Below are 12146 nucleotides of genomic sequence, written 5' to 3' on the forward strand. Positions count from 1 at the left end.
AAGTAGTGAGGCTGGTGGATTACTTCTGCTACTAAATTTACAGAAGACTATCGCCATTCTCTCTCATGTAAGTCTACTGTTGAAACCACTTGGGTCATTAAACAATGCCATCCAGGCATCTGCTACAACAGAAGTAGATCTTTGTCCAGCAATAGAAGCTACATTTGGATCAATCAGAGAGCTATCCACTGAAAAAGTACTGGAAGAAGCAAAGACTTCAGTCCAGAAGTTGACTAATGAAGGCATTTATACTGAATCCTTAAGTGAAGAGGACAAGAAATGTTTGTTAAGACAACCGAAAAAGTACACAGACTTGATTCTTAAAAATCGACAACAGCAACTTCTAGATTCTACTCACCCTCTACGTAGCTTTTACAGATCTCTGTCCTATAAAACACCGACAGCTGAGTGGAGTGAGGCACTACCAGCCCTGGGGCTGCCATGTGCTCAGGACAGAACAGAGAATTAGAACACACAGTGAATATCATACGACGAATGAATGAAGATTTGACTTCAACTTCTTTTTTATCATCACGAGAGGCTCGACCCGATCTTTGTGCTATGTTTCCTGGGCTGAAAGAAGTAGGAATTCATTTCTTGCTACTCCCAGTCACAACACCTACAGTCGAGCGTTCTTTTTCATCATGGAATAGAATGTTGTGTTCGGAAAGAAGTGGCCTTCTGCCTGATCATGGGAATGAACTAATGAGCATATCAGTTGAAGGAATGGAAGTACCGGACACAGGAGAAGCCACCAGAGGTGAACGCATTGCATTCAAGAAGTTCATTAACAGAGTTGTGCAAAATTATAACAAGAAACCAAGAAGGATGTAGATGTCGTGCTTCATAGAAGGCTTGAGTAGCCAACTTTAATTTGTGTGATGATTTTAAAATCTAATAAAATGGTCATGAAATATTTTTCAGTTTTTACTATGGTGCCATACAGCCCACCTTCACCCTCAGGGTCTCACCCCTCATCGGCCCTGACCCCCCCACTTGTAAATTTGAACACACACCCCTAGTTTCAATTCCTGGGGAAAACACTGAAAGGAACTCAAGAAGTGCTACAAATTCTTCCTCTTTAAGACAAAATTGCAGCCTTCAGAGGCTGCATGCCCCAGCGTATCCTCCTTCTTGGTCCAAACTTAGGAATTGCTGGCCTGGATCAGACCCAGGGTCCATCTAGTCCAGTATCCTGTTTCTGGTAATGGTGACCAGCACCAGATTCTTAGAGGAAGGTGCAGGAACCCCCAGAATAGGCAGATGGGATATAATTTGCACACTGTGAAGGTCTCATCCCTCCCAACGCCTCTTCATTAGAGATGGTTTAAATCAGAGGTGGGCAAACTACAGCCCACGGGACCATCCTGCCCGGCCCCTCAGCTCCTGGCCGGGGAGGCTAGCCCCCGGCCCCTCCCCCACTGTTCCCCCTCTCCCGCAGCTACGCCGCCAAGTGGGCAGTGCTCTGGCCCGCTGCTCCTACTGGGCAGCATGGGGAGCGGGGCTGGCTCTGGCCGGGTGGCGTGGCTGCAAGCTCCTGCTGCTCTGAGCAGCATGGTAAGGGGGCAGGGAGCAGGGGGGTTAGGTAAGGGAGCGGGGGGGTCCCGGGGGGCAGTCAGGGAGCGGTTGGATGGGGTGGAGGTTCTGGGGGGGCGGTCAGGGGAACCGGGAGGGTTGGGAATGGGAGTCCTGGGGGGCCTGTCAGGGGGTGAGGGTGTGGATAGGAGGCGGGGGAGCAGTCAGGGGACAGGGAGCGGGGGGGGGTGGATAAGGGGGTGGGATCCTGGGGGGCAGTTAGGGGCAGGGGGTCCTGGGAGGGGGCGATCAGGGGACGAGGAGTGGAGGGTGGTTGGATAGGGGGTGGGAGTCCAGGGGAGCTGTCAGGGGTCGGGGGTGTGGATGGGGTTGGAGTACTCAGGGGACAGGGAGCAGGGGGGTTGGATAGGGGACAGGGGGTCCCAGTTCAGGGGACAAGGAGCAGGGGGGGTTGGATGGGTCAGGAGTCCTGAGGGGGTCAGTCAGGGGGCGGGAGTGGGAGGTGGTGGTGGATAGGGGGCGGGGGTCAGGCTGTTTGGGGGGGCACAGCCTTCCCTACCTGGCCCTCCATACAGTTGCGCAACCCTGATGTGGCCCTCGGGCCAAAAAGTTTGCCCACCCCTGGCTTAAATCCTGAAGCACGAGGGTTTGCGTCTCCTCTAAAACTTTCATAGCATCAACTATCAACTCCGGACATTTCCACATCAACGGTCAACCCCACATCAAATCTGAATAAGTTCTTGACCTCACAGACATACTGTGGCGGTGAGTTCCACAGTTTAAGCATGTGTTGTGTGAAGAAGTATTTCCTTTTATCGGTTCGAATCTGCCACCTTTCAGCATAACCGAACATCCCCCCTGGCTCCCCCATTCGGAGACAGGGACAAGAGACGTGGCCCAGCGGTTATTTTATACACTTGTATGGGGTCCCCTTTTGTTGCTCTCCCCCGAAAGGCAAAGGATTCTTTCCCACCCTTTCAGTCTCTCTTCCTGAGAGAGTGTTTTTCAGGCCCCAATCCTTCCCATCAGCCAGGGGAGGTGTCGGGCTGGGCCCCCTCTCTGTCCTGCTCCACCCTGTACGCGTGGGGTGCAGCCCTAGGGCCCGCGGCCACCCGCCCCTGGGGTACCCCCTTGACTCTCCCCGCCGCTGAGCTCCTCCAAACTCGCGACACAAGTGGCGGGGCGCGCCCGGGGCGGGAAGAGGCAGGTGGCCGGCCCATGGCACCGGGCCGCCCCCGAGCGGCCCCCGGGGGGCGGGCCAGGACGGGGGCGGCTCGGCCGGGGTCCGGGCCGAGCCTCGCCGGGCAGGGACGGAAGTACAAGGGCCGGGGCTGGGGACGCGGGGCGGGGAGGGAGACGCGGCTCCGCCCGGAAGCCGAGGGCCTCGTGATCGCAGCGGGGCGCGCAGCTGAGCGCGGCCCGGCCCCGGCGCTGGGCGATCGGCCCGGCTCCGAGCGGGCGCCCGGGACCACAGGGCCGGGGGCGCGGCGCAGAGACGCGCGGAGCAGGCGACCGGGGCGCAGCCAGGCCGGGCAGGCGCAGCCAGCGGGGGGGGCGCGGGGCTTGGGGAGCCCCCGGGGCAGCTAGGGCGCACGGGGGGGGGAGCCTGGGGAGCCCCCGGGGGAGCTAAGGCGAGCCGGGGGGGTTGTCTGGGGAGCCCCCGGGGGAGCTAAGGCGAGCCGGGGGGGGGTGTCTGGGGAGCCCCCGGGGGAGCTAGGGCGAGCCGGGGGGGGTGTCTGAGGAGCCCCTGGGGGAGCTAGGGCGAGCCGGGGGGGTGTCTGGGGAGCCCCCGGGGGAGTCAGGGCCTACGGGGGGGTGTCTGGGGAGCCCCCGGGGGAGTCAGGGCCTACGGGGGGGGGGTCTGGGGAGCCCCCGGGGGAGTCAGGGCCTACGGGGGGGGGGTCTGGGGAGCCCCCGGGGAGTCAGGGCCTACGGGGGAGGGGTCTGGGGAGCCTCAGGCAGTGGTGACAGCTCAGCAGCCAGGGCCCTCTCTGCCCCGCCTCATGCCAGCGGGGGCCGTGCCAGGCGCCCCGAGATGAAGCGAGCCGGGGCACTGCGGCAGGTCTCCGACTTCAGCGACTTTGTCAGCGGCCGGCGCCTGCGGGAGCTGCTGAGCCAGCGTGGGCCGGGCGTGGCGCCCCCCCACGTCCAAACCAGCCCAGATGGGCAGCACCTCCTGCTGCTCCTGCGTGGTCGGCCGGCGCTCCAGCCGCAGGTGCTCGCCTTCCAGCGCCTGGGCACCGGGGCGGGGGACCTGGAGAGGAGCTGGCAGCCACCCCAGCCCCCCATCACGGGGCTGCTCTTCCTGCAGAGCCCCGCAGCGCGGACCTCCTGGGTGCTGGCCATCGTCTGGGAGCAGGGCAGGACCGAGGTGTGGGGGTTCGTGCCAGCGCTGGGCTGGCAGCTGCAGCAGACCCTGGAGTTGTGCCACGGGGCCCGGGCTCGGATTGTTTCCATCTGCAGCCAGGGAGGCAGCCTGGTCTGGTGTGAGGAGAGGCCCCCCTCGGACGCTCATCTGGACCCAGGCAGGGGCGCCTTCAGGTACTGCATCTGCACCAGGGCTCTGGAGCTGGGGGAGCAGGGGGCACACCTGGGCGCCATGAGGATAGTGGTGCACAACAGCCCCCAGTACCAAGTCCTGGCCTCACCCCAGCATGTCTTCCTGGTGCCCACCAGTGCCACCTTTGCCAGCGTCTCCCCGTTCCTGCTCATCTGGTGCCCTCGGGAGGCTAAAGTCACCATCGTGGCCCCGTCTGGCGGGTTCGTCCACAGCAAAGTCCTGCACTCCAGTGACTTCAAGAAGCTCGTGTTCGGGTCCGTGGGTCTCCTGTTGTCCATGGCGCCTCTGGACATTCATACTTGTGCCCTGTCCAGCTGCGGGGGGCTCCTGCTGCTCAGCACACGAGGCACGGTGCGTCTGGTTCAGCCAGACGGGACCTGGAGACAGGTCTATGATCTGGGGGGCAGCTGCCTGGCCCAAGGAGACCCCGTGCAGCTGAAGGCCTTTGGCAGCACCCTGGCCTGCGTGCTGGCGGGGGTCTTGTATCTCATTGACCTGTCCAGTGGGAGGCTGATTGAGAAAAGACTCCTGAGCACCAAAGAGGTGCATTTCTTGGAGTCCCCGAGAGGGGCGGAGGAGATCCAGCTCCTCACCCCGACCGGCATCTATCACTTCAGCTTCTCCAGCCCGGAGGAGGGCGGCAGGCCCGAGCCCGCCCTGGTGAAGATGGTCTTCGAGGAAGCCTGCAAGTACTACCAGAGACGGAGCCTCAGCAGCTCCCAGCTGACGGTGGAGAAGCTGAAGAAGGGGGACATGTTCCAGGCACCCATTGCGCTCTCCTCCATCCTGCAGCACAGCCTCCCGGATAAGGAGAGGGCAGCCAGGGCCCTCCCGGAGACCTACGCCAAGCTGCTGAGCACCATGAGCATGGATCTCCAGAGCTACCTGAGCCTGGAGCTGCTCAAGTCCTGCGTCGTGGGCGCTTCGGAGAGCGAAGTCGACAGGTGCTGCGAGGAGCTGGTGGAGCAGGAGGTCAGCCGCCTCCTGCACGTGGACTTGGACAGGGAGAACCTGGCCTATCTGAACGCTGTCTTCAGCTCCTTCCCCAGGGCCTCCTGGAAAGCCATCCGGGGCAGCCTGCAGCTGCAGCAGAATGGAGACGGGCTCCTGGTGGCCAGGGCCACCCCAGACATCTGGAAGAAGGTCTTGGCGGGGCCAGTCCCTAACTGGGCCCAGCAGGAGGAGCGGGGCGTCAATGGGGCGGTCCCGCTCTTCGAGCTCATCTGCGGCTCCCTGCACAGGTTCAAGCCCAAGTGGCTGCCCAGCTTTGTGGAGCTGACCCAGCAGTACCTTGGCGCCTCCTGGCCATACAGCACCAAAGAGGGCCCCGAGGGCGGGGTGCCCCTCTACAGGAGAGCGCTGGCCGTTCTCGACCGGACGCGCCACCGCACGGCCACCGACCGCGAGATGGAGATCGAGCTGCTGCTGTGCAGTGCGCGGCCCAAAGCCGTCCTGCAAGCCGTGCAGCTGCTCGTCCGCCTCCGCAGCTGGCAGCGGGTGGTGGAGGCGGCTGAGAAATTTTCCAAGCTCAGCCCGCTGCTCGCCAAGGAGATCTTCACCACCCTCCTGGCGCAGTTCGCCCAGCACCGGGACCTGGACCCGTACCTGGCCACCCTGTGGGAGCTGTGCCCTGCAGACTTGACCGTCTCGGACGTTCTCAGCATCGTCCTGCAGCACCTCCCCAGCTCGGAGGGCGACCCTGCTCCCTTCTCCACCGGGGGCGCCCCGCTGACCCTGGCCTTGCTGAAGCCGCTGTTGCACAAGGTGGCGCAGCATCAGTGCACCCAGGACGATCTGTATGCGGACGCCTTGCAGGGCCTTCCGTTCCCGCCGCCCGCCCCGCCGAGGCAGCACAGGGCTGGCCCCAAGGCCGCCCCGGAAACACCGCAGCAGACGGGTGCGAGCCGGACTCCTTGCCCGGGCTGTGACCCGAGCGATGCTGTATGAACAGCCGTGTGGACGGAATGGGAGTGAAAACCTAGCGAGCGTGGGTAGGGGATGCCCCCTGCAACAGCTGGGGTGGGGCAGCAAACGCCAGCTTCCCCCCATTTCCAGAGGCAGAGACCAACTCTAGTTAAACCTTCCTGCCTCAAGCAGACTCCCAAGACGTTGCACCGTTCATGAGTCCGTGGGGTGAGGGGGGCAGCCCAGGCGAGACCTGGGGGAGGATCACTGGGGTCTCGGTGGGGTTTTTACAGCTGAGGCAGTTTCCCCAGAGAAGGAGTGTGAGAGAGAGGGAGAGCTCTGACTGCATGCGAGAGCCCCCCTCCTGGCCTACAGCACCCCTTTGAGTTAAACGCTGGCTTCCTGCCCTCTACCAATGGAGTGTGGGGGATAAAGTACAAGGTCTTAACCCAAATTCCCGTTTCACTTCATTTGTTTTTGAAAGTCCCCTGCTGTAACTTGCCCACGGCCAGGCTGTTTAGGAGCAGGCATGCCCCTTGGCAGCACGGGATCACTGGTGAATGAACCCGCTCACGTGGGCACTGCTGGCCTGGACCCAGTCTCTAAAACCTCCCCACTGCGGCTGTTTCTGCTCCTGAGCTCCTGGCTGGCCGGTCCCCGGGACCGCTGCCTGGGCCTCAGGCCGGAGGCGCCCCTGCCAGCGGCAGCCCCGTCAGTTCATGGCCTTGCTAGTGTGTCTCTCCCCCGGGGGATCAGCTCATCAGCTGCCCCGGGTGGTGAATGGCCGATTCCCTAATGAAACCACAGAGCAGCTGCAAGCTCGGGCCTGGGGCCGGCAGCTGTGTCCTGGCTGCCCCTTGCCTGCGGCAAGGCCCCCCCTGCCCTAGCAGCGCCTGCTGGTGTGTCTGGAGTGCAGGAGGCAAACTTAGACCCGGCCTCTCCTTTCCTGTTCCTTGCCCTGGGCTCTAACCTCCTCTCAGCCTTCCAAGAAACGCAGGGTGCTGTGTCAGCTTTGTCTGGCCCTTCCCCGGCCTCCCCCCCGGCTGAGTCAGGGCCACCGGGGACCCGCTCGCCCCCTCTCCTGCCCAGGTTCCGTCTCTCCTGGGGGGACGCCAGACGCTGGTTGGCTCCCTGTGCGAATGCAGCCACCTCGGGGCAGGGCTTGCTTGGCTGGGATTGGAACAGGAGACCCGGCCGCGCTCACAGCCCCTGTCTGAGGATGGGCGGGAGGAAGCTCATCTGGTTTGCTTCTCCCAAGGGGGTTTTGTTTTTTAAATGAGTGAGGAAACATTTTAAAGAAACCTAAACTGTCCGTGAAGGGTCCTGGGGCAGCGCTGGGTTTAAGGGCGGCTGAGCGCGGCCGTGCATCTATTTAAATGGGAAGAGGGGGCCAGGCTGTCCGGGTGCTGAGCCCCCGCGGCTCCCACGAACTCTGGCTGGAGTTGGCTGCGCTCTCAGCCCTGACTGTCTGCAGGGGGGAGGCTGCATGGGCTGGGAGCACACACAAGGGTTTGTGTGGGTCAGCGTGAGTTGGGGGCTGCCGGCCGGCTGGTTTCGGGAGGAGGGAGGCATAGGGAACTGGCCGGATCTAACGCCTCCAGCCCAGATCCCTACGGCTGGCGCTGTCCACGCTCTGGGCCCCACAGGCAATCGCTGGCGGCTCGTCAGGCACTAGCCCTTGGCCAGGGAGGAACTTTTCCGAGGGCTCTGTGTGTTGCACCAGCAGGCAGGAGGAGGGCTCTGGTTGGTGCTTCAGCCACTGTCTCTCCCACCCCCAGGGCCCAGCTGCAGTGGGTCAGGACAGGCAGGGCGCCCGGGGGGCAGAGCAGAGTCTGTGCTGCATCAGCCACTCCCTCTCCTGCCTCGCTCACCCCACTGCCCTCCCGTGCCTTCCTCTGGGCACAGGGCCCTACTTCTGGGGGGGAGCCCCTCCCTTCCAGCAGGGCCTCGCTAATTAGCAGGGCAGGGAGGAGAGCCCCCGGAGCTCCTGCCACCCAACAGCCAGAAATGGTGGTGACTCGACAAAGGCTCTGAGCCGCCTCCTCCCCCTTCTACTGGGGGGTGGGGGTCGCTGCAGCCAGCCCAGCCCCAGAGGGAGCGGGAGGTCACGCTGGCAGGATGCAATCAGCTGGGCTCCCTTGAGTTGCAAGGTCTAAGGGGCAGCCCCTGCAGGCAGTCAGCTGTGCTCAGGCGTTGGGCATAGGTCCAGGGGAGGGGAGGTGTCTTCTGGAGTGACTACCCGTCCCCTCTGTGCCTGGGTCTAGAGCAGAGCCCGGCTGTCGGGCAGCCCCCTAAGCTGTGAAGCTGCCTGGTCCCTGTTCCCATCTGCTTCAAAGATCAGGAGTGGGAGGTGGGTGCTTTGGGGATTGTCTACACCAGAGCCCTTCACCTTGACTTACCTGATCCCATGGGTGAGCTACCCTGGCCGGCCAGGCACCAGGTTAACTCGAGGGCTCAAGCCTTAGTGTAGACAGCTCTCTGGGGCTGAGGCAGTGCAGGGACTGGCAGCTGGGTGACTTCCAAAACAGAGAGGAGCTGTACCTGCCTAGCCCCTTCTGCCCCAATTACTGTGTCTTACACCCCAGTCTCTCTGAAGCATGAAGGGGCTTTGCTACCTTGGGCAGCTGCTGGGCCTGCGAATGCAGCTGCTCCTTGGACAAGTGAAGCTGTTGTTTTAAGGGGTGGGGGGTCGGGGAAGGGGCTGCTCCTGGGACCAGCTCAGCTCCCTGCCTACCCAGCTGCAGCTGCCTTGGTGGCCAGCAGGCCCTGTGCCAGCTTGCCCTCCCTCCGCTAGACTTCCAGTGAGTGTCATTAACCAGCTGGGGTAGAACATCTCACGCCGGCAAGAGAAAAGAGTTTGAGGCCGAGTTGGGCGGCTCGCTGTTTGCACAAGGGAGGAGTCTTTAGGCCGTAATTGGCTTTGTATGCCACTGTCCAGTTGCTGTTGTCCTATATGCAATATTAAAAGGTGTTTAACGAGTGACAGCCAGGCTCCTGTCTTGCCCTGGCTGCGGGCCCTTGGGCCCAGGCTCGCCCGGCTGGCAGCTGCTGCCGGAGCTCTAGGCGGAGGCCGGGGGCTGCGGAAAGTCCCTGTAGCGGACGGCAAACGCACTGCTGGGCCTGTGGAAGAGGAACTGCTGATGCTGTTAACGATCCGCTTGGCTTGTTATCAATGCAGCTTTGTTCCCGCTGCAGGCCGTGGCAGGGAGGGGAAGTGGATCACTTTCTCCCCCTGCTGCCTGGCTCTGCTCCAGCGAGTCGCGGGGCCTGTGGAGCAGTGTCTCCGAAGCAGGGCCCGGGGGCCTGGGCTCAAGGCAGCTGGGTGCACGCCAAGGGTGGGTGATGGGCTGGGCCCCGGTTTAGGGTTTCAGTGAAAACACAGCACCCAGCCCCGAGAGCGCTGGGCCAGCAGGGACCATCGGCTCCTCTGGTCCGACCCCTGGCCAGCACGGGCTGTTGCATTTCAGCCGGACGCCCCTGTCCTGGGCCCACAGGCTGCGGTTCCCCTCCAGCATTTCAGCCCTCAGGAAACTGCCGGGTGGGTGGCAGAGACCGTGGGGAGCCAAGGCACTGAGGCGATGGGACGCCCAGTTGATCCTCGCTGGTGAGCTGGGCTCCAGGCTGCACAGGAAGGTAACACCCCCCACTTCCCCCTGTTCCCTGCCAATCTGAGCTGGGGGGATTCCTTCCCCACCCCACGTCTGGCCCTCGGCCTGTCTCCGACCGTGCCAGCCAGGGCGCTGGAAAGAGGGTTCTGTGACGGGCCTCCGAGCGCTGGTCCGCCCTGGCCAGGGTCCCGGCTCTGGTGGTCCCTGATGCTTCGGGGGGGGCGGAGCGGGGGGGAACACAAAGACACACACACACACAACCCCTGGGGGGAGGGGGGGCTCAGCACGTGGCTGACAGAAAGTGCCACCTGCTGGCTTCACAACACTGCTTTCCACATGGCCCGGGGCTTTCCCGGAGCGCCCCCCCCCCCCCGGGTTCCCTCTTGCCCACCCTGCCTGGGGTGGGAGATGGCCAGGCTCACGGCTTGTGGGGCTGTAGCTTTAGTAAGGCACAGCCTCGCCCAGCTGGATTTGTGGGGGCCAGAACACCCCCATGAGGGGAGGGGCAAAGAGCTTACGCTCTGCCTTGCCCTCTCCCCCCAGCCGCAGCCTGGGCCAGCGGGGAAGGGGGGCAGGTGCCGTAGCCTGGCCCGGCTGCAGTGGGTGCAGAGCTGCTGGGATGACTTTAACCTGCTTGTGGGCTGGTATCCACCTTCCTTCCCACCGTGCCCGTGACCTCCTCCGGTTCTGGGCCCGGACCCAAGCTGCTGACGCGTGAGGAGCCGCCCGGGGCGAGCTGGAGCTGTGCCCGAGGGCCCCTGCTCTCCGCCAGCCTCCACAGGGAGACGGACCAAAGTCTTTCCTGCAGTTCTCTGATCCCAAGGCTCTCAAGCTGCTTGGCCCACTGCTGACATGCAGCCCCCTCTGAAGCGGCCCAGGGCAGCTGTTTAACAAGGTGCACAACAGTCTGGGACAGGAAGTGAAGAATACTGCAGCCAGTGGAAATGGCTGGGGGGAGGGCGCTTCAGGTGGGTGAGGCAAGCCGAGAGCGGGGCATGGGGCACTCGAGAGGGGCCTGCCAAGGCTACACAGGTGGAGCTTGGGTTTGCTGCTGAAACTCAAGGGAGGGCAGTAGGGGTAACGCAGCCTGCGGGCCAGTCAGCATCCTCTGCCACCGCTGGGTCTAAACTACCAGGAGCCGGGCAGGGCTGAGCGCCAGGCAGTCCCAGGCCTCCGCCCTGCCCATGGAATTGCCCGTGGCAGCCTAGCTGGGGCGGGCAAGCTCTTGTTAGCGGGCAGAGATGGGTCGCAGCAGAAGGCAGCCGGGGGTCTGGCGCCCAGCAGGATCCACACCCCAGAGGTGCGGTGCTCTCCCCACTGCTCCTTACTGGGTCATGCCCAGCGCAGGAAGAGAGGCCAGGTGCAGGGAGGGGTTTATAGGTTTCCCCTTATCATCAGGCCAGAGCCAAGCGGACCCAGTTCTCCCTGGCACCTGCCTCCAAGGGCACCCTTCTCTACCAGCTTTGCCCTGCCCTGGAGCCCTCTGCACCCCGGCCGATCCCAGCACACCAGAGCCCAGCCAACGAGAAGCCCATGCAGTCTGTGCCGGGGTCCTGCAATAGCGGTTTTCACATCCCAGGGGCTGGGGGAAAGGCTCTGCCCCCCACCCCCGCCCACGGCAGGCCAGGGATGCTCAGCAGCGTGGTTGAAGCTCCCGAAGCTGGGCAGGGCTGCCCCCAAGGCGGCTTTGGGGCTGGGCACTGTTAGAGAGAATCCCCCAAGGGCCCTCCAAGCCAGGGGTTGCCCCGGGGCTGTCGAATTCCTGCCGGCAGGGGGAGAGTCAAATGGGCCAGTCGCAGCTCCTGGGCCTGCTGAAGCCAGAGCCAGCTGCCTGGGTTCTCTGCTACACGGACGGGTGCCAAGACTGACTGGCCCCTGCCCCCCCACTGGGACTAATGCCTCGCCCGCTCCCGCCCCAGCCCTTCGCCTTGCCCTCCCAGGGGCTGTTTCTGATGGCGCTTGGCGGTTACGGAGAGGGAAGAACGCTGCCGGGGCCTCCGGACACGCGGGCCCCACAGCTCGGGCTAGCACAAGCCAAGACTCCAGCAGCGGGGGTCCTCCCCTCTGGTTCCTGCTCGGTCAGACCCTGCTGCATCAGTCACCTGGGCACAGGGGGCCAGGCCAGCCCCTGGGCCCGTGAACTGGAGGCTGACTGAGCCCCTGCGAAGGGCAGCTCTGGGGCCCGCCAGCTGGTGTGGTTTCACGACCACATTTTCCTCTTTTTCAAGCTGCTTGTCACTCCTCCGCTGTGGTGGGACCCCCTCCCCCACCAAAAGCGGAACCTGCCACCCCCGAGGAACCCATGCACACAGCCAGCCCCAAGGGCTGCCAGCTGCACGGAGGACGGGGCATCCCGACGCTCGCTCGGCTTGGGGCCACGGCGGCGTTACGGCTGCAAACGCAGGCACGACCCGGGGGCGGGGGCTGGGAGAGGGAAAGCAGCTGGTGGAGCCGCTGCAAAGAAGGGGCACAGCCCCCCGGCAAGAGGCGGCCAGGCACCAGCTTCCCCAGCAAGACAAGGTAGCGGGCACCAGTAT

General features: G+C 63.6%; 1 protein-coding gene across 1 annotated transcript; it reads left to right on the forward strand.

Moving 5' to 3' along the window:
* Positions 1-3477: 3477 nt before the first annotated feature.
* On the forward strand, positions 3478-8979 carry HPS6 (HPS6 biogenesis of lysosomal organelles complex 2 subunit 3). Its single transcript, XM_074959501.1, has one exon. The coding sequence runs from the start codon at positions 3572-3574 to the stop codon at positions 6041-6043; it is 2472 nt and encodes an 823-aa protein (XP_074815602.1). The 5' UTR covers positions 3478-3571; the 3' UTR covers positions 6044-8979.
* The last annotated feature ends 3167 nt before the right edge of the window (positions 8980-12146 follow it).

The sequence above is a fragment of the Natator depressus genome, chromosome 7 (assembly GCF_965152275.1).
Source record: "Natator depressus isolate rNatDep1 chromosome 7, rNatDep2.hap1, whole genome shotgun sequence".
Taxonomy (NCBI): Eukaryota; Metazoa; Chordata; order Testudines; family Cheloniidae; genus Natator; species Natator depressus.